The sequence below is a fragment of the Balearica regulorum genome, chromosome 14, assembly GCF_011004875.1.
Source record: "Balearica regulorum gibbericeps isolate bBalReg1 chromosome 14, bBalReg1.pri, whole genome shotgun sequence".
Classification (NCBI taxonomy): domain Eukaryota; kingdom Metazoa; phylum Chordata; class Aves; order Gruiformes; family Gruidae; genus Balearica; species Balearica regulorum.
The window spans coordinates 8874351-8897530 of NC_046197.1; the positions used below are offsets into that span (position 1 = coordinate 8874351).

Here is a 23180-nt window from a genome sequence, read left to right on the forward strand (position 1 = left end):
CTGCAATCAAACCCTAATTTCACAGTAATGCTGACTGGTTTTGAATACCATCTTAGCATTGTCTTGGAAAACATAGCTGGTAAATGGCAGATGCTGTTGCTTCTTTGCAATGAGACACACCCCTACTGTCACATATCCAAAGGCTTCTTTCTCAACTGAAACCAGGGATGATTGTTCAAAAAACTCTACAGACTTATGTTACAGTAGATATTTACAAGAAATAGACTTCTACAAAGGTGAAACTTCAGTTTTGATATATGCAACCACTACTGTAAATTTGTTTGAAGGCAGTACTCTTGGTTTGTCTTTTCTCTGAAGGTTCTCAGGATAGCAATACAAGTGAAGTGCAATATGCTTTTATTGACTTGGGGCAATTTTTCTGAGTCACATGTCACAGTGCTGTTTTATATTTTTAGAGAATTCTTTTTCAGGGTGTTTTAGCATGGAGGGGAAAAATTAGCCTGCATGCTAATGCATGTCTGTATAACTGTCTTTCAAGAATGCAACTTTCGGTATCAAGTTAATAATTTCTTCCATTCAGCAGGCTAGAGGAATCTTCTTGGGTTTGGGTGTTTTGTTTGTTTGTTGGTTTTTTTTAAATGCAAACTATAAATGAAGAGGCAGTACTCTTCAGATATTAATCTAGATGTTTAGAGAATTTAGTTCATCTTTTATTCTTTTGGCTTTGTATTTATATTAAACTTTATTTTCAGAAGACTTCAGTGTATTTTTTGTGTCATTTGACAGGTAAAGAACATAATATATTGTGGCAGTACTTTTGTGCGGTTGTACGTTCAATCTTCTGGTGACTGTATCTACCAAGCAGGAACTGTCCATTGAGTTCTAGGTTCTGTTTGTTTCATTGTATCATGGGTGGAGTTGGGGCAGATTAAGTCCAACACCAGACTCTGCAAGAAAAAATATTTATGAGAATTTGAGTTGGCCCAATACTGCTTTGATTGACAGTTCTCCCCAGAATGCTTTAAATGTTGGTGGCAATTCCATGCATTTAATTTCCAGGCAAATACTTTTTCATGTGACTAATTTTTTTTTTTCCTTTGGCGAAAACATACCTCCTCAGGAAGAGCAAACGTAGAAGAGTTCAGCCAACCTAAAGACACTTTTATGAAGACGTTTTGCCACAATTACTTTTGGAGGGAGCTGCAGAGGTGCACGCAAAGCTGAGTTAATTTTTACACAAATGGATCCAAAACTTTCCACCTTAGCCTTGTGCTGTTTGATGCAGTCAGTTGCAGCACAGTCATAGATCAGAATTTTTACATGCTGATTAACTTGTAATTCCCTGGCAGACTTTGAAGTAAGAAAGGTTGCTACAAAAGCAAATGCAGTGAAACGTGGCTAGAAATACAAAACGTGGTATAGCACTAGTTACCCCCTTACATGGGAGGACATTGCAGATGTAACCAAATGTGAGAAAGCTGACATTAAAATTAAAAAACTCTAGCCTGATGAGACCTGCAGCAGGGATACAGATGGAAAAAAGTCTGCTAATGTTAATCAGGCATCAAAAGTTAAAATGAACTTATTTTAAAAAAATTACAGCTGCAGCTTGCTGCTTTTTTAAACAGGAAATGGAAGCTACTACCATCTCCCTATTTGTGAGAAAGCCACAACTTGGTGTTTGCAAAGCTGTCAGTCACTGTTTGATCTTTTTGTTGTAGCAAGTTTTACACACTGTAGCGAACAGTTTAAAGTTGATATAATGCTCTTTGATCAGTATAATCAACTCATCAGTAAAGTGTACAGGTGTTGCTTAATAAAATTTAGTGCTTTTTTTTCACTAGCAAATGTGGGCCAAACACTGATGGATTCTTGTGCAAAATTATCACTAAGTTTTTTCTTTTTTTTAAGGGGTGTGTATTTTGCTCTCTGTACTGCCATTTCAAGACAAGCCTAAAGACTGTCCTCCAGTTGAAAAGGCAGCATTGCTTTTTTTCTCATGTGAAAGCACCCCTTACATGCTTTCTGAAATCCCCTCCTTCCTTTCAAAGCTTTGTTGTCTGTATAATGGAGGGTTACTTGATCACATGCAGAATATGAAAACAAAATGTGCTGGTGTCACACCACTAAATGTAGTTGCTGCTAGAACTGGAATAGTGGTGGCTGCTTCTGTTTTGTTTTCAAAGCAGGGAATCACCATGTTGTCAGCATCATCTCCTTCACAGCAACTTCTTGTGGGTGTGAATGGTTCAGACAAAACACCACCACTATCCCTTAGTTCTAGTATGAGCTTTAGTTTTGTGTAACACTTGCCCAGTATTTACCTGTGCCTAACTCTCTAGGTCATTCTGTGATGGGCACATTCTAAATCCAGATGTTCCAAGATATCACATTATTATTCTCAGAGGAATGCACAAGCTGACTTGAACTGAAATGAGGAGTAAGCCTGAAAAGATCCCTTACTTCTCAGTATGACCCTATGTAACTAAAGAGGCTGAATTTCAACAAAATTTTCTTAAGTCTGTAGATCTGTTTGTTGCAGGTACCAAAAGAATGTCTCAAGATTGAACAGGTTTCAGCTGTGATGTGTGCTTTTCTAATTAGAGTTCAGCATTATGCTTTGCCTTGGAAACAGGGTAAGTAATATATTGAGCAGCGCCTGGTTGTAAGATGTGCAGCCTGTTTTGGGTAAACCAATGGAGCCTGGAAGAAGCCTTGTTGCAGTAAGGAAAGCTTAGTAATCTCTATTGAAGAAAAACATAAAAAGTAATTAAAAGCCTTTCTTTTAATTCAAGATACTTGAAATGATTGGGATTATCAGTCAATGAAGTTTTGTGTACACAAGACAAGTGCCCTGGCTAACTACTGATTAGCTTGTGAGGGCAAGCACTAGGTGGATCCGGAAGGCAAGACAGCTGGAAAAGGGAGTTGGAAAGGGAAGAGCTTTGTGGACAGGGTGTTGGCCAGAAGTGATTTGGAACAATAAATCCAAAAACTGTGTTACATTTAATTCCTACTGTGTTCAAGAAAATGGCTTTTCACATGCACTCTATGTAAATAACAGGATTGCATTGACAAAATAAGACACTCTAAGTTTTCCCACAGGAGTCTGTCTGTAAAACCTTAAATTAAATGTCCTCTAAGAATTTGGGTCAAGAGGCAATACTCATGAGAATGAGAAAACTATGCTAGCAGTATGAAAGCATATCTTTTAACGAGTGATAAACTGACTTTCTCTTGTTTCCAAGCTCCTAAATTTCTGCTCTCCAACCAGCAATAGGGCAAAAGACTTTCATCTGGTCTTGCATTTTGATGTACGCTTTGGGCAGAGTATTGTCCTGTTCTCTAGAGAGAAGCTGAATAGAGCTTCTATTAAGTAGGTGGTAGACAACATTTGAATATGCCAAGTATGCATCGTATCCTGAAACACTTAGATTGGAGAAGCCACATCATTAAATGCTTTGTATCTTCTGATTTTTGTGTTCTGATTTTTCTGAGCATTTGTCAGATCTTTAGGAATGGGGTAAGCATTAATGTTGAGGATAACATGACTCAAAACCAATGCTTTGTGTTTGTTATACAAAGAAAGAGAGGGAAAGACAATTAGCGCTTTTATTTATTTTTATTGTTTGGTTTTCAGTACACTGGAAGAGACTGGCTTTACTGCCTTAAGCAATCTTTTTGCTGGTCCTTTTGTAGACTGCACCAGAAGCAGTAGAAATCTGGAATAAAGATCAAACCAAAAATTTGATTGAACAGTGCTATTAGAGCTTCAATGTCACAAATGAAAAGACCTGCTGACTGGCTTACAGAACCTGTCCTTTACTGAAGCAACGCTTTATCCTTTGGTAGATGACATAGCTAGAAACTAAGCTGAACATCCTTGTCAACTCTGAAATACACAGTGCAAAAATACACTTAGACAACAAGCAGAACTTCTAAACAGGGGTTTAGGGATAACTTAAATGTATCCTGTGTTAGAGGTGCCTTCACTGACTCCAAGTTATCAGGGTTTCAGACAAGTGAGATAATTATTCTCCAAAAGCAATAAACGATTGACAATTTTCTTTCTTGCTTCACAGAGTCACTTCTGGTTAGCCTCTGTTGAAGATGCACTCAGACACATGTAACTGGCACAGACAAGTCAATGCAGGAAAAATTTTGAGAATCAGAAATCATGTTTGACAATCCTATCTAGTTTACAGGTTTTACTATAAGTATTGTAGTTTCAGTAATCTTACAAAGCTATGTTGCCATTTTCTTGATAAAAAAGAATACTACTTGAAATCCAACCTCTTCTGTGTTTTGTTCTGGTTTTTTTTTTTTTTCCTTTGTTAAGACTAAGGAAATAAGGTTCCGCAGAAATTCTGCGAGGAGTTGCAGCTAGATTGTTTAATTCTTAGAAAACTAAGTTAATAACTTTATAGAAACATGTAAGTAGTAGGTGAAAAGTTTTATGTATAATTCTTTTCTATTCTTGAGGCACAGCAAATACAGTCAGAGACATGGCAGCTTGGGAATATTCCAGTCTTACAGCTATAAAACTGTATGTCCCCAAGATGCAAGATCTATGTTTCAAATTTATTAAAAAATATGATGAGAAGTTTGTTCATTTAATTTTTGGATTAAACCTGAAAAAATTGTAGAAGATTATCTAGAGTGAAGGAGAAAGTTATTTAATAGTTTTGCTTTACTTTAAAGATTTTTTCCTAAACTCAAAAGTTTAACCCTGTTGCTCTTGAGTTTTGTTGTTTGATTTTTGGGGGGTTTTTTTTGGAGGGGGACGACAGTATTTTAGGGATTTTTTTTATAAACTAACCTGGATATTTGAGAACTTACCTCTACCAGCTTTCCTCCAGAAATCTCTGCAGTATGATGATAGTTGGGAAAATCAGCTACAATTTTCCCATCTTCCATTTTAACAGTTGCCTGTAATAGAGAAAGGTTTAATGTTCCCTGGGGTTACTGGCATTTATATTATCAGATACATTGTAAACATCTGTACACCTGATGCTTAAAGTTTTTACTTTTAAAGTAGTAGTTGTGTATTACACATGTAGCTTCATGAACAAGACTAAAATCCTTGCGTTTTAGTTCGTAAATGTTCACAAGATAAATAGAAAATGTTCCTCTAACAATACATGCAAGTTTCATAATCTACACAATATTCATTCATAGCTCTGATCTGACTACAGACTATGCTTCTCCTTCAGTCCTCAGTGTTTTATGTGGTTCTCTTGTTTTGACAGTGAAGTAAAAGACATGATTGTACGAGTTTAATTTTGAAGTAGCATTCTTAGATGCTAGTAACCTGCCTGCAAGCAGCACAAAAGTCACTGTGGACAAGTGATGTAAATCTTTACCCTAGATGCTGAGTTTCATACCTCTAACTACATGAGAATTTATCTCGCTCATTTAAGTATAGATGAACATAACTGCATGGTCTGCAGTCACACCTTTACATTATAATATGTGCCAATTGCTGTAAGAGCTGCTTCTGTATGGAAGAAGTATGCCAGGATGCTACTATAAAGATCACAAATACTTCAGCAGCTCAACTGACTGCCAAAACTAGGTATGTAGTTCTATCACAAAATGAGTCTTGTCTGTGTAACTGGTCAGTCTTGCCTCTGGCTTTTAGTAATAAAGACAGATAAGCCAGTCATATTTAGAGGAGGAGAAAGTAATTTGCAAAATGAACAAGAAAACCATCTTACTAGTTTATGTACTGTTTAGCAACACTGTACTAAGAGGCAGTGGTTTCTCTGCTGAGAGTCATTTACTCTGCCTCCATCTTTGGCTGCTTAATAGGCTTTGGGCTGCTGAACTGCCCAGGTCTGAAAAGAAGAGAATGGAGTTTGTATTATTTCAAAATTGTTAATAATTGACCAAGTCGAATTGTGTCTTATTCTATCTGTTAGGTTTCACAAAGATTTCTCAAAGCCAAAGACATGGGATTTCTACTGTCATAATCAGAAAGGTCTGACTAAAAAAGCATTCTGGAAATCATGCAGTGCTATTGCTATTCTCAGTTTGTCACAGCTCCCTGATGCAATTGCTGTTTTTTCTACCTCTTCAATATGTATAAAGCATTTACCCAAGAGTCTATTATAGGGTTCTGGACACCTCAAAAATACAGAGTTTACCTGTCCCAAACTCTCTTATCCCTTTAAATAGATGAGAAATGAATAAGGTAAGTAAAGCAACCAGTTTACAGTAGGTTTTGTATCAAGATTTTTTTCCACAACAGGAGCAGATCAATATTGTGAAATCTTTCTTCTCACGAGAGGCTGCTTAAGTCGCTCCATACGTCCAGCAAGAAGGATACAGAGATTATTCTGCCCCCCCTTCACTTTACACAGCCTTTTGTTTAAGGCTCAGGCATAGGTGACTTCAAAAGGTTAGCACTGCCGACAGGCACAGGCACAGCCAGCAATTGCAGCACCCTCCTTGGTGTGCTGCAGCTGCTGTATGGTGCTGGTCAGTGACACAGCTGCCACCCAGCTCTTGAGAGTTTTAATGAGCGTTATGTCTGCTTGAGCTGTGACACCAGTAGATGCTTGACTTTCTACCCTCTTTCTTTATTAGTACATACAGTTCTGAAGCTCTAGCTCCTTTAAAATCAGATTTAGATGTTGTGCTAGGGGCATCAAGAAATGGGGGGCAAATTATATGTTTCTAAGCTATGATACATGGAAAAAAAACAATTTAAGGAATATGTCCTTGAGACATATTTGATTTTCACCCTAAATTAAAAACCAACTGAGATAGCACAGAACTGAAGAGCTAAATTAATTTACCTTGAACTTTTTCCCACCCATTGTTTCCATGTCTGCTTCCTTGCCAATTGTGAATGTGTTGGTTGTGGTGCGGCCTCCTGGGAAATGCTGTGTCCAGGTGAAGTCATTTCCATTCTGCACCACCTCAGTGATTATTTTGCAATTCCTTCCCATTTCAATCTTGTCACTGGGGAGACCTTAATCAATAGAAACATACAGTTTATCAAATCTAATAACCTACCAACTGTATTTGAATTGAAGCATGCTAATAGGATGCTTGTTCTCAGGTACCGATGTCTGAGCATCTGAGCTGTTTTGTTGGGGTTTTTTTTTTGTTTTGTTTTGTTTTTTTTTACACAGCAGTATCAAAGCTCAGAGTTTAAATTACTGGTATAAAGAAGATATAGGCACATCAATGCATCTGCTAAAATAATGTTTTGGTCTTGCATGCCTTTCCCTGAGAAACTAAATTTACATACAAACTATATATAAATATTCCCTTCTACTTAATTGACATGTACAAATGAGTGGAATTTAATATGTATAAACTTGGTGCCTTTGCTATGTAGCTGCACATACCTATTTGCTATTGTTCTTTAAATAAATGAACACAACCACTGAACTTACGCACATATAGTGTCCCCCCAAGAGACTTTACAGGGTAATCTGAAACATGTTTGCACAGCCTTCTGAAAGCATTCAGAGAAACCTGTTCCTGTGTACAATTTTGACAAGCATATTCATATTAACTTTATACTCTCACTGATGAATACTAAGGATACAAAAAGTGATCTTCGTGATCATTATACTGCACCCATCTTGGCCCACCATTCTGCTGCCACTGAGAAGGAATACTACTCCTGTAGAACAGGACTGTTTCCTATGGCTGATAGTGCTTTTTGTAAGAATGAAAACTGCATTTCCTTGCTGAAGTGCAGAGCACTCCTACCAGTTCTCAGCCCCTGTTGATCTCAGTACATTTCAGGAAAAAACCTTTTTTTTTTTAAAGTATACTTAACTAATTTATAACCTTTAAGACTGACACCCCAAGACATACTTACCAATCTTCGTCACAAAGTCATCATAGTTCTCATCACCTTCAAATTCATATTTGCCTGTGAATGCCATGTTGCCCTGGTGATGTGGCTGGTAGAGCAGAATAGCAGCTGGAACAAAGAAGAATGGATAAGTGCAGATGGCTTGAGGCCCTCCTTTTTATAAACCAGCCCAAGCTGTTCAGCCCACCTATACCCACACCCCTTGGAAATAGACTTTTATGATCTGTGTGAGTCACTAGCCTGGATGCCATTGACCTGTATGAAAATCAAGGTTATAATTCAATTATACATCCTTAACAATAATCTGGAGATCAGCAGAAATCAAGGACAAAAGCTCAGTTTTGGTTTTAGTGCATATTTAAACAAAGTGATATACTTTTACCTTGAAGATTCCACTGACATTGCAGTCAGGATGGAATAATGCTAAAATATGTTATAATGCAGATTCCACTGATATTGCAGTCAGGATGGAATAATGCTAAAATATGTTATAATGAAACTGCTTCAAAGCAGTGTCCTGAGATCATAGCCTTGCTCTATTTGGAAGCATACCCTATATTAGTTAAAATATGAAAATATGAAACAAGCTGCACAGATTCCTAATTCGGGTAGGATATGGGCAATGACAAGATTCTGGGTAAATTACTGCACCTGCACATGTCTTACCTTATCTCCACACAGAAAAAAGAATTATGAAGTATTTTACACTACTTGGATGTAAAGTGCATTAGATTTAGTACATGGCACCACGGCAATATCAAGAGACAAATAATGCTTTGTATTGCTTAGCAAATGTTTGCACAAAGTACAAAAAATATACTTATTTTGGAAAAGCAGAGCTCTGATTTATCTAAGATAACTATATGTTAAAATTCAGGGAGTCTGCTGGGTAATTTAGAATGCATACAGGAGATGTCCTATGCCTAATGAATCCATTGCTACACACAGATAGCAGGGTAGGAAATTTCCAGCTGCTGTGTATTGGCATAGCTCCACTGGCTGAGGATATAGACCAACAATTTTTAATCTGAACAAAAACATTCCTAGGATTTATGTGAAAATGGTGTCATAGATTGGAATTTTATTTTTTTTAATTAAAAGTAATAAATTTGGGAAGAAGCTGAAAATCTACTTTTCCCTGGGTTTAGAGAAGTCTGGAGAAATATATAACAGCATTCAACATTTTGCTGTATGCAAAGCGGGTTCCATTTCTTAAATGCAATTAATTTAACCCCACATGCTAATGCAAGAACATGCCTATTTAGAATCAAAAAACTAATCAGAAGAACAGGAACATAGGCTGGGTGATTAAAACCATGGAAAACAAAAGTCCACTAAACTTCACTATTGCTCTGCTCTCCTTGGTTTACTCTCAAATTAATGTATTCTATGTAACCATTTCTGTATTTCTAATTAATAGACTTATCCATATTCCACTCTGTCAAAGAATGAGACAAATTTCAGTAATGGGAAGAAATTTCCATTAAATGTTAAATATCATAAATCATGGTACATCATTATTGTAAAATTATACAAATTAGAAGCATTGCTACATCTAACAGTTGTATTACCAATACCATTGTCTTTGAGTTCACACAGTCAGTTGTACACTCCCTCAGCCTGTGCTCTAAATCCTGCATGTTGGAGAGTGAAGATTAGTTGGAAGCTGTTCTACCGAGCTGAGACAGAATGGTGCCTCTTAGTGAATCCTCCCTCCTATGGTCACATACTGGCTGTGTCTGGATGTAGCCTCACAGATTCGGGACTGGATGTAGATTATATCATACCAGCATTACATGCAAGAGGAGCTAGAAATAAGACAGCCTGTACCCAACTGTTTTGTCACAGCATACCAGTGTGCACAATAACTCCCTAAATTAGCATCTGTTGGTGTGTGTGTGAAGGTTTTATTAAACTTTAAATATATTTGCTATATATACATATATATTTAATGGCATATTACTTGTCAGGGTATGTTGCAACTCAATGAAAAAAATCCTCTCTAATTTCTATTAATTTTTTATTACACTTACTAAGCTGCTTTCTTTTATGCAAAGCCTGTGCTGTCTGTAAGTTATACAACCATTAAACCAATTACAGAATACACAGGGCACATGACGTTTGAATAGGAAAATGTTTCCTGTCTTAGGAAAATTTTTGGAGTTTCAAAACTTTTCCTTACAGGGGAAAAATGAGAGGGATTCCAGAATGACAAATTGGTGAAAAGTCTGAATCAGGTGAGAAGGGGACTTCTAATGGAAAAGAATTTTCTGATCACAAAAAGCTTCAGAAAATTTTGAGTCATTTTTGTGTGAGTTTACACCTGTGGACTGGAAAAGAGCTTACCTCATGTTCATTAGTTGGGAATTTATACTATTTCTGGATTTTTTTTTAACCTACTTCCTCTTCTGAAGTCTGAAAGTAACTTCAAAATCTTACATCTTCTTATGAAAGAAAACTTTCAAGTATAGATGTGGTGTTTGAAATTGACAACAATCCTTTTAGAACTATTTGTTTGTGTGTATGTTCCTGGCAGGAAAGCAGTTTTCTAGAACAGATGCAGAAAGTGAACAAGAATGAAGCATAACAAAATCATGGTCAATTTGTAAAATAAAAATGGAACAAATGTCCTAGGAACTACTGCCTTCCCACCCCTAACCCTTCATTCTCCCCATATTTACTCAGCTTTAAATTGTACCATGCTGTGCAGTGGCTGACTATATTGTGCTGGAGTTCATGACACCACAAAAGCCATACCATCTGCTGTCTGCATGCAATTAAAAGGATGTCTCTATACTTGAAATAGAAGAGAGCTATATACCTTCCCTCTGTGAATGTTCTCCATGTCCTGTGATTAGCATTCAAAACACAGGAGTGTGGGAGAAAAGTATAAAACTGGGAGTTTCTGTATCAATTACAAATACGTAAGATTCAGGGAAGGAACTTGTTTCACTGCCAGTGTTTCCTTTGCACTTTTGATTTAAAAGTGTATGCAAAATTACTTTGACTGTCCCTCAACCATATTTGACACTTAGTTTTTTAATTAGAACTCCTTCAGCTTAATAGCAAGATTGCCGAACTCAATGGCCAATTGTGCAGAAGCAGACAACTAACAAGGAAACTTTATCAGCTGGACCCAGATGCCTAGGCCATATCTATATAGAGAAAAACAGCATTAGCATGGAAAACAACGAAGTGGTTGCACATGCATAGAAGCCTCAGTTCTTATTGCTATGGTAAAGCTAAGTATATACCAGTTAAGCTACCATACTGTAAAATCTATGCCACTAATAGAGGCAAAACCCCTAGTAATTTCAGTCATGCACAAATTCGAAAATACCATTTAGAGAAAAGTATCATCAAGCCTATTTCATACATGAGAAAGCTGAAACACTAAGAAAAAATGAGCTATCAGAGCTTATGACATAGTGAATGGATGATGCAGCCAGTAAGAAATCCTAAGTCCAGGCATTAACCCAACGTCCACAGGATGACACATTAATTTAAACATTCTTATAATAAAGAAGCCCTTAGAAGCAAACCATGAGAGCTCTGAGCAACCGTTTACTTTCAAACAGTCACCCAGGGAGTTTTACACTTGCTCCACTGATGGGCTGTGAGAATCTTTACAGCTGCTTAGCACAACTGGCTGAGTACATCCCTAGTTAAGATTCTTGCCATCTCTGTGTGGCTCTGTGTGTACTGAAAGATACCCAGTGTCCAGCCCCAACTGTGCTTTTGGAGAGCAGGTGACCAGCAAGACTGTCCTCAGGTTAGCTGAGCACCAAAGGCCTCTGTCTCACCCTGGGCTCTCAGAGCTCCAGATAGACATGCGTAACCCTATGAAGAAGGTAAATTAATTCAAGCCATAAACTCTTCTGTTTACGTAACACTTATTGGGGGACAATACCACCAGCGTAGTAACACCACATGGACCTTGGAAGATAGATCAAACTGGATAAGAAAAAGCCACAGTTTGTGAAACAGGAAAAAGATAATCAGATTATATGAACAGTACTTGAGCTTTTATGTTCTCTCTCTCTCTAAAGATCAAATTCTATTGATAGCTTTCTTGTGATGTGATATAAAATGCTGACATCTACACAGTTATACAATACTTAGAGCCTGCCTGCAGTTGGAATGTGGTGGGCTTAGAGCCAGGGCGTAGGACAGTAAATTACCAATGAATAACTATCTGACTGGGTGGGTCACTCTTGCCACACACTAAATATGAGTTTATTCACCTCCAAGGAATTGTATGCTATGCTGTACATGGGAGTTCCAGAGCAGGTTGCAAACATCCATCCAAACATAAAGATAAGACTACACAGTTAATAAATCTGTTTACTCTGCCTGGCTGCTCAGGATCAGAATTAGTTTAGAACAAATTTTGAGCAAACGTGACATCATCTGTACCTGTCTGTGCAGAGGAGTTTTTAATGTGCACTGCAAATTTGCACCCATGTTTCTGCTCACTTATTCTGAAATAAATCCTTATTTTCATTCCTGCCTTTTTTTTGTTATAAAATGTAATGAAATTCAATAGTGTATTGGAGAATGAAGAATTCATTTAAGTAGTCTTCCAAATACTGAGTCAGGACAATGTTTATTCCAAGAATAAAGAATGGAGGGCCTCTGACTTTACTGAAGTTACGGTCACTTGCACAGTTGCTAAGGTTAGTCATCCAAGTCCTGATCTCTTCAGTTTCAGCTAAAACCAGTATCCATTTAATGACCTTACGCTTTGCATTTACAATATTCATAATTTTCCTGCTCTTCAGAGCTATGAGCATGTGACGCTGCTTTTGTATATACCTCTACAGCAGTGCTTCATCCTTGGTGGGCTGGTCATTGAACTAAATGTCACAGAGAACTCCAGAATTATCCCGTAAAAAAAAGAGAATAAATTTATGTCTACATATACATGTATTTTAAACACATTACATGTACTTAATCTATTCCAACTACTACAGTGTAGAGCCTGCACACTACTGCAAACAACCTTCTGCTTAACAGAACTCAGTTCAAATCCAACTGAATTTACAGCTATAACTAAGACCAGTGGAAAAAGAAAAGATTTTTCCCTGGCATAAGGTGAGTATCGTAACACAGAAAGGCAAAAGAATAAAAAGCTCCAGGTGTAAAAGCTGAAAACAGCTCTCAGAAAGTGGTCATCATCTTCAGTGTACTTGGCACTATCTATCATTTTCAATGGAGAAAAATGCAGCTGTTCTTTATGTAGGTCAAAGAAAATATCTTTATTCTGTAGGAGACTGTGTCTGCCATCTGGTGGCCAACTGTCAGGGCCCCTCATGCCAGACAGCGTGTCCTACACTGACTGCCCACCTCACCCATGTAAACCCCTGACTTCAGTTAGAGCATGTCAGGGTTTGCAACTAGCCCCAGCCACTACTGAATTTCCAAGACAGATTGCCGATCCCCTCATTCTCTAACTGTATTAAAAAAAAAAAAAAAAGTAATTCCCCCCGAGCTGGTTATAATCAGCTCAATAAGAGATGTAAGATTTACACAATATATAAAAATATATCGGTATTTATACAAGCAATTATCTTCATATGTTTCATTTTGGAACATAGTTCTAAATGAAGGTGATTTCCTAAGCATTGGTTTATTGCATCACTGACCTATCATACAGCATTAGCCTTTGCTTAAACACAAATACATTTGTATTGCTATCTTGGCAACCAAGACACAGGACTGCTTGATACAGATTTAATTAAACATTATAGATTAGAGGCCAAATGCTGGCTCCCCTGAATTCAGTGGGAATCATCTGCAGTTGAACTAACACTTCAACACAATTTAATGAATCTAACGCTATGTACAAATGCTATTTGTGGCAGACTGGCATTTGTGAAACCCACTGAGTGGATTCAGCTGTCATAGCAAAACACAAATAAAGGCGGGCATGCTTCGATGGAGCAGCACTGTTTGCAGACAGAATGCAAGGAAATGGCATAACCCTATTTTGCGAGGTCTACGGTACACAGGCTTTTTACACTGAACTTGTCTCACTGAGCGGGGAAAAAAACCCAAAACAACACACTCACAGTTGTGGTCACCTAACATTGAAACCTGAGTCACTGATCTAACAACAACACATCATAAATCTCTTATTTGAATGTATGTTGTCAGGACTATGGGCAGGAATCAAACTACTAGTAACAATGAGAAGTTATGCAGAAAGGCTCAACACTGAATTTATCAGGACAACATGAGTTGCTACTGTGTGGCTGTTGCAGAGAGTTAGCATTAATAAGTTGTCAAAGAAGTAAAACTCTTGTGGAAGCTTATACCCAAAGGAAAAATTCATCTAAAGCAAGCAGTTAATTCCCTCTGTCTCCCAAGTCAGCTACCTCTGATATGCAAAATAGCTGAGTCTTCAAATGCTAGTAGGAACAGAGGGAACTTTCAGGAACCAAATCAAAGGCCTTGGATATCTTTACTTTCAGAATTTACTTGCCAAAGTCATAAATATAACGCTTTTGCATTCTTTTTGTCATGTTGGAGTCACCCTGCCCTTGAATGTTTCCCAGCATGCTTTAAAGTTTATTAACCTTTCAGATGTGTTGTATAAAGCCAACTGAGATACACTCAAAGACAAAATGGAGATAAGGAAAGTAATTCCATTAGCGAATGAACTAGGCTGAGTGACTATCTTTGAAGGGCTTTTAGAACTGGAATGCAATTGAACAAGGAGAACAGATTCAGAATAAAAGTAGGAACTCTCCAGTGAAAAGAAAGTTACACTTAATGATTCTTTCAGAATGAAACTTGATCATGAATGCTTGTAAATTCTTAATACAGCTGTTTCTGATGATTATTCAGCAACCCTCCACAGTAAATGGCTAATGATTATTAATTCCTTTGGTATTCAGACTAATCATTCATAATGAATTCAGAATGAACTCATTTGGTGTTAATGTAATGTGTAATTCCATGGGAGTCCTATTATAATGTTGCCTTATTAAGTATCCATTTAGTATAGTACTAGGTGTTACTATTCTAAACTCATAAGCAGGAGAAGAGTAATTACCAACAAGATGTGGCTGAATTATTGAAAAGCTAATGCTTGTACAGAGTCCAAATATTTAACAGAAATGCACCAGCTAGCTCTACAGGACTTCTACAGGTAACACAGTACAGACTGTCCTCACCCCATATGTGACTTTCTGATGGGTAGGATCTGCACGACAAAAACAGGAAAGAGAGGATCCTACCAGAAGCTGAAAGATGGAAACATTTGCAGGGGAAAAGGCACAGATCTTCCAAAAATCCAGTATTTTTGGGTCTCCCTAAAAGGAAATTTGATTATTTCCTGCCAAAACACTCTATCAGGAAAATTTTTAGTCTGTTTGGATCTCCAGAAAGGTAGTTTCCAGAGAGCAAGATAACCAAGTGATTCATTCAAGCTGTACAAGCTGGCATAGCTTCTGTAAGAAGTGTTTGTTTCTGCTGCCCCTGACTGGTGTTCCTGATCTCTGAGTGCTACCTCAGTGGAACTGCTGAGGTCTAGTCTGGGCAACTAAATTGACAGAAAGCTAAACCTAAGGAAAAAAATCAGAAAAAAAGAAGTGCTTAGTTTTTAGGTGGTTTCATCAGTTTTCAGCTGATTTGGTTCTCTGAACTGCCTCAATTGCATGGTCAGGCCCTGCCAGTGCCAGCAGGAGGTACAAGAGAGGAGAGGCAGATGAATGGCACCATCATCATCATGATGTAGCCCTTGCACTGGCCTAGGTGTGACTGCAAACCACACAGCCACCGAGAGCAGCCTGAGGATATGACAGTGCTGCTTAAATTGCTCAAGTGATTCATTCCTAGCTGTTCTTGAGCCACCTCCTGCTTTGTGCTGGCACAACCCTTTATGCAGTAGGGTAGCAACCAGAGCGAGGGCCTGATTTGAATTAAAAATACCAAAGATAAAATAAAAAAGTGTTTTTTCAGCTGGATCAGTGCTCTGATCCAGTTCTTCACATGATCACACAAACAGCTGTACTGCCATAATGCAAGTATTGGCATGGAGAAGAGAACAAGCAGCTGGTGGAATATCGGCACAAGGTGGCTATGCCACTGAAAAACGCTCACTGTAATCATGGTCTGAGCTATACTTTATGATCTACATTAAAAGAATACAGAAGTCCAAACTGATAATTATAAACAAGGTTCTGGAGAGGAAAAGCAGAAAACTGCTCATGCTAATTGAGCTAGTGATGTGTGCCTAGTTCAGGTTCACTGAACAAATTTTTTGCAAGCTGAAGGCTCAGTACAAATTTTTTCATTATTTCCCATTGTCTCTTCAGAGTTGAACACCCAAGTAAATCAAATCAGTCCAGGAGTGCTGGACTCAGAAGCACTAGAAGAAAGGACTAGGAGGGACATCTCTGTTACTGTTTCAGTCTCTTCGAGAATTGATAGCACTCTATACAATTTCTTGACTTTGTTACAGTAGCAGGCAGTTTAGTCCCTGGTATGTAAAAATCTTTTAATTTCTAGTTGAAATTAACACATGGTTATTCTAAGCCTGTTTGTACTTGTGCCAGCATTGCCCCTTCTCTTAAGTAGAACTTCTCTGAGTTTACCCCAAATTCCTTTAGAGAGCAGTTACATCCTGTTTTTTGCTAAGGTAAATAAATAGGCCTAAGCCATGTCAAACTCTGTTAGACACTTCTGAAATGACAGATTTTTTTCTTCTTATTATCATCCAATTATTCCTCTTCACTTCAGTTTCAGATAACTTTTTTGGAACAGAGGTGACTTGGACCTATAACATTTTCCAGCTCAACAACAAGTTCCATTGGTACAGTCCCCACCTTTTAAACTAAGATCATTAATGGACATGCTAAAATGTTTTGGTTTTACACTAAGATTGACACCAGGAACTTCTTGTGAATCTAATTGTTTTTTCTTCAGGATTCTTCCCTTTAATTAGTTATCTAATACTAAACGTTATCAATTGCATCCAATTCAATGGTGATGGAGACTGACAGCAGAAATAGGAAGCTATCTTGATTTTTAAGTTTTAGTAACAACTCCAGCAGAAGACTTGAAAATTTTTGTTATGCCAGTTTTGACTCATGTAATCTGAAAATGCACAGTAAAACTAATTTTTGCTACTATCAATTTGGCTCAGACGAAACTGTTAAGATTTCTTTGAAATATCATCTTTGGATTAAGAGCCACTATGGAACATTTTGAATCTCAGTGGTTTTAGTATAATACAGACAATTTTTCAAAGTTGCTAAAATGAAAGATATAATTCAACCTCATCAGCAGAGTCTTCTGGCAAAAGCAAACTGAGTTAAAGATACTCTATGTATTTCTTTGTCCATATATTTATACTAAAAGTCCCTAACAGAAAGTAACTATAGTTCCAATAAGGTTAGTAACTGACAACCCTAAAGACAGGAATCATTACAACTACTCTTTTGGACTTTTCTAACCAAAACCCAATAGTCATCTCCCCTTTATCTATGTAGTTCATGTGATGTGTTGTAAAGATTTTATTACTTGAGAGTACCTACATGGTTGTACTTGCTGACACATCAGGACAACATAGCTCCAAATGGGAGCTTATCTTCAAGGTAATCTAGGCTAATTTGGAGATTTCTGTCACATGGCTGTGGTCCTCTAAGCAATCCTCAGACATCACCAAAAGGAGGGAAAAAGCTACATACCAAAATGCATGTGCACTGCACCTGCAAATAAAATTAGTGGGAACCGATAACAGAAAGGGTAACTGGAGGCAATATGCTCTCATCACCACACACCAGCACCACCACCAAGAAAAAAAAAATTGTAAAAAATCAAATTCTCTCTTAGCCACAATGTATTTGGAAGGTATCATGCTCTGGAAGCCTCCTCTCTACAGCTACAGTTATCTACAAAATTTGTACGGTAACTTATTCAAATTAGGCTTAGAAGGCAGAAGGATGAACATGGGATGAAGCCAGGACTGAGTGTTTCAAGAACCTATCCTGCTTCTACAGCATAAACTGGAGTTCTGCATGGACTCTGGTGGCAGCAGGCCTCTCACAGTAGCTGGACAACCTGCTGAAACCAGTCCTAGAGCTTGTGTTTTCACATGCACTGAACTGATCTCCCTATTTTCCAGTGCTATCCCTACTTCCCACGTATCTCTTCCGCAGCGCCCTACAATTGCATTCTAGCAGGCAGCATTCACTCCACTGCAATAATCACAGAATTATTTGCTCCACCTAGGAAACTAAGCAACTCATGGTTTAGTGTACATGATGTTGATTTAGGCTTTCTTGCAGAAATGCTGCACAGAGCTTGCCTTTAAGTTTATTGAAGTCAGTAAAGAACAATATGTAACACCATGTTTTAACTTGTTTTCTGTAGGAATTCTGCTAAGACCTGCTCTGTTTCCTCCTAAATAAATCATGTTATAAAACAATAAATAATTTTTAAGTGCTATCTGCTATACAGAAGAGAGAGGTTTTCAAAATCTACAGAGATTTAAGGAACATTGAAAAGAGAAAGTTCTTTAAAAAAAGTAAATTATAAACAAATTATTAGCATTTCTCAATTCTACTCACAGTATTGGCTTATTAAGCATAGGCTACTGGTGTGTAGCCTATAAGAAAGGAAATGACAGATATTTAGCAACAAACATTATCTACTTAGTCAAAGACTACTATTTAGTCTTGCAAGACAATGTATTTTGTTGTATTAATTAAGAATCTAACAGGAATTGAAGGTGTTCAGGATTTTACAGAACTTTGTGTCATTTAACACAAAAGATTTCTTCACCTGGGCAAGGAGTCATTTTAAAAAATTACCGTATTTTGAAGCACAAGGACATATGATTTTTCCACTTGTCTCTGTTTCTGCCTTATACCGTTTAAAGAAAAACTCATTAGTTTTAAGTATGATTTTGAGGAAGAACAAAGACACTTAAGCTCTTAAGCTTCTGTCTTTTCCTTGTTTTTCCTTTATTTTAAGGAATCAAAGTGCTGAGAGTGACAGCAATCCAGAGAGACATGTAAGGGTCTCAAATAATCCCAGCACTACGTCTAGTCTAAATTGCTCCAATATCCATGGCCAACCTAGTTTTATCGAGCTGCTTCCTTAGAAAATATTTCTAACTTGCGGTGTAGATGCTGAATTACATTATTCAACACACAAGCTTCTACATAGCTTACATATAAAAAAATTTACATTTTTTGTTGGAATAATATTTTTACATACCATGCTGCTTCTGGATTTTTTAAAATCACAGTTAATACTGGAAAAACCACAAATATTTATTTTTCCTTTGCTCTAAAACAAACACATTTTTAAAACATCTAAAATGTTTGTTTTCAAATCCACTAATGCATTATGTACCAGTGCCTTTTAATAACTGTACCTTGATAGCAGTCCTACCCTCTTCACCTTTTCCCTCTCATTTGGGATACTCAGAGCATTTTCTTTAATATATTGCAGAGTTTACTCCATGATACGTGTGATGAAAAATGCAGGCTAGCAATGGGTGCTGAGCTAGGGGTTAACTTCAGCTTCAGTAGGACAATTCCCCATTTAGAAATACAGATATGTGTTTCATATGTCTCAAAAGAAAACTTTCTAGGTCATTCCAATAAATTGAAATACATCTTTTGATTTTGGAACAAACTGTTTCCACTGAAAATGCTAACACAACATTTTCTTATTTCCAACATGGAAGATATTAATTTTTAACTTTTTTTTTTTCCTCCTTAAGATACTGAAATTTCACAACTTACTTATTTTCATGCATCTTTACTTCTGTAATGTCAACATCTCTGTATCTGGACCATCAATGGTTGCTGAAGCAAATACACAAAGCTGCAGAGCTAAAGAAAGGCAAAATTCCCCACTTGGCCTGCCAGGGGAACTCCTACTGAAAGGGTTACTCAGAGTTCAGTATGCATGGAATAAACACAGCATACTTCATTATGCATCCTGCTTTCCAGATTGCTGCTCCTCAGCCCTTCATCATTAAAGCAACAGTATTGTATTTTAAATACAGATTATGTAGTTTGCCCCAGGTCATATGAGATGGGATTAATAGCCAGAAATCCTGATTCACTGCTGTCTGTTAAAACAAGACACTCCTCCATCTTTTAGATATCATGGTTTCTCCAGCACATTGCCCTGTATCTCCACTGATTTTTCTGAAGTGTATTAACCTCCATCTATTGCACTTCTAAAGCCTGCTGCTTTATTTGTGCCCATAAACCCCATGCACAGTTAAATTCTGCTATTCCAAAGGATTCTTTCAGTTGCAGTTCCTGAATCTCTGTTAAAGGGAACATTAAATTTAGATACTACTTTTTTTTTTGAAGGCACGACTGTTTTGCCGTTGACTTTTTCTTATATTTTAAAATCACATTTACTAGTTCCATCCCATCTTCTTCACTTTCTCAAGCTTTTTCTCTATTCTCTTCTGCAGCTCACCTGGAGAGAAGAGTTAGATGGAACAGATAGCTATCTGGTGATGGTGATAAGCTACTTGCTACCCCAGTAAGCCAAGCAAATAAGGATTTTGTCTTAAAGAACCTCAAAGGCAGACATGAGAAAATGGTATTTGAGTGATTTTTTTCTTAAGCTAATGTAGTATTTATAACGTGCCACACTGAAAATACTGATGCAGATTACTTGTGCAGGAACAGAAAGAGTTTCAAAATGTGCGAAGCAGAGAAGGATGCATTTCTTTTCTTGAAATATGAGAAAAGCCAGTTTCCTTTGCCTATAAGTACTTTTTTGGGCTTCAGCTATGCTTTCATGTGTATGATTCACAGTAACATCTCACAGCATATTTTACAACAATCTGAAATTGTTTGTCTTTCCTGAGATACATTTAACAGGAAAAATAAATATACTTTTATAGCAGAGCAAATACGTACATCTCACATGCCATTTCTTCACCATCTCCAAAACAAGCAGATCTTTGTATGTGCTTGTTCTATTAACTGCTTTTACTACATCTAGCCTTTAGTGTCCCTCTTCAATGGTTTTATTTATTCTTGAGTTGGTCAGCAATAAATTTGCTGTTATTAATCAAACCACATTGATATAAAATTAGGAAAATGAGACTATGTTGTTAATATGTTAATATCTGTGATTTTATCTTAAGCCCTGGAATAAGCCATATTTCTCTGAAAACTTCCTTCCAGAATCAGAAGGAAAATCTGGAAAACACTTCAAAATCTGAACTTCCATTTCAAAGTTTCTTCACTTCAAAGTACCAAACAACAGCTGTTTCCCTCCGAAATGATGAGAAAGCAGCAGGGAACAAAAAAAACCTAAACAGTGACAATTGTTTATTTTTTAAACTTCATTTTTAACCTAAACTTAGATTTTTGAATGGCTCAGTTTGGTAACATATACAGGTCACTTATTCTTAGGATGCTTAAAAATGTGGATGTTTAGTTCAGTGACTGGACAGGGTGCCAACTTCCCAATATTCTGGTTCCTCAGACAGAAAACGCTTTGACAAAATTTGCACAAAGTTTAAAAACCAGTTGCATCCACCATTAATGCAGGATTATAGTGCCCAGGATTATCGCTGTGACTCCCTCTGGTGAGCATGCTGGGATAGTTATAACATCAGTCTGAATTTCTGTGAATGTTTCTCCAGGGTAGGCGTGACCTTTGAGGGCAGCCTCTGAAAATCAGGTAGAGACATCTGTGTCATAAGCCATACTGCCATCTAGTGATAAAGCCTTAATTGTGCTTCTTAGCTGACTAATGGCCGCCTGTGCCAAAATCTGTAACTTATAAGGGTAGTTGCAGCTTGTATCCTAAAAGACAGGTGATTTAAAGAAATCTAAATACTTAAGCTCTTCCTGCATGATACTGGAATTTTTGTCATATTTACAAAATTCGAGATATAGGCAGATTGCTAAATATATTAATTGAAAATGCTACACCGCACTTGTTTAACAGCAGGTCTTCCACCCACCTTCAAAGCTTTTCTTTTGCTAGAAGCACCTGATGAGATTCTGTAAACAAGCCACTATCATCTTTGCTTGAGTTTACTCTCTGTTAACACAAAGGGGCTCTGTTTGGCTTCGGGTTGCTAAGGACTGCCTTGCAACACAACCTTGCCTTGGTTCAAGGTGGGCTGCCTTTTGCTTTCATTGTGCTTCATTTTTTCAGTTTGCTTTTTGGTAGAATGCAGAGTCCTTCATGCAGAATAAGCTACGATAATGATTCCTGCACGCAAAGACAGGATGACAGCAAGATCAGGCTCTATCATAAAAATCCCTCTCAACTGGCTAATGCAGAGAAGTGTGATGAGGACATTTTGATATTGATTTCAACTGCAAGGTCTGCCTCTGAGGATTGAAATATAAATTTATTCAGCCCTTTATGATTATTAATTACTAATTCTTTACAGTTCTAGTACTTTTCTCTTGAAGCTATCAATATCCTTTACAAATAATATGTTACAAATGCTAGAGGAATTGAGCTAGTACTTCTCTCAAGGACAGAGAGTGATGTCTGTGCATCCACTACTGATTAGCACATCTGCAAATTAGCTCTCATCTTCTCTTATGATTGTTGAGTTTGTTGTGACTATGGGATAGTCTTCAATGGTATGCTGGATATTAACCACTATCCTGCTATATTCTGGAGCCTGTAAAACAGGCAGGCTGAGACAATTGTTTGAAGAGAAATAAATATAATTTATCCTGCTCTATTCATCTCCTTTGAATGCTAGGCTCATGCAAGTCTGTGATGCCTTACATACCAATACTAATCATTTTATGACTTTCATTTTGGTAGACAGGCAGGATAGGGGAGAAACAAAAATGCTGAAACAAAGGAGAGAAGATAGGAAAGAAGGCTAACATATGGAAAAAGTACAGCTAATACAAAATGGGACCAGGTCTCCCACTGAACCATCAATAAAACACTTTATAATTAACAGCAATGAAAGCTATACTTAGAGGATTAAATCTCTGGTTTGCCTACATTTTGATGCCTAGCTTTCCTCTTTGCCACCTGTGGAAACGCTAATACTTAAGGGTACGATGTTTGAGGAGAGGCTGAAAGAACTGGGTCTCTTCAGCTTGGAGAAATGAAAACAAAGGGGAGTCCTCATGGCATTCTACAACTACCTCACTGGAAGAAAGAGAGAAGATGGAGTCAGACACTTCGCAGGGGTATGGTGATAAGAGGAGGAAGAACAGGCATAACTGAGAATATGAGAAATTCTATTAGCTATTATGATTTTTTTTTTTTTTTAAACCATGAGGCTGGAACAGGTAGTCCAGAGAGGCTGTGGAATCTCCATCCTTGGCATCAAGGAGACATGGCCCTGCCCATCTAATCTTTAAGGCATCATACCTTTAACTAGACATGTTTTGGGTGGAGG

At 37.4% G+C, this 23180-nt stretch overlaps 1 protein-coding gene across 7 annotated transcripts in view; it reads right to left on the reverse strand.

Moving 5' to 3' along the window:
* The window catches only part of FABP6 (fatty acid binding protein 6), a 54441-nt gene that overhangs the window by 6534 nt on the left and 24727 nt on the right, over positions 1–23180 (reverse strand). For 2 of the 7 annotated variants that reach the window (XM_075766759.1, XM_075766761.1), the window contains exons 3-6: positions 7802–7906; positions 6762–6937; positions 4801–4890; positions 685–908 (exon numbers count right to left, since the gene is read on the reverse strand). In XM_075766759.1, the coding sequence (XP_075622874.1) occupies positions 816–908; positions 4801–4890; positions 6762–6937; positions 7802–7906 (464 nt within the window). In that variant the 3' untranslated portion in view covers positions 685–815. Of the gene's footprint in view, positions 1–684; positions 909–3571; positions 3684–4800; positions 4891–6761; positions 6938–7801; positions 7907–10144; positions 10347–11511; positions 12567–23180 lie in introns of those variants that run through there. The other 5 variants (XM_075766763.1, XM_075766760.1, XM_075766765.1 and 2 more) reach the window with 4 other exon arrangements.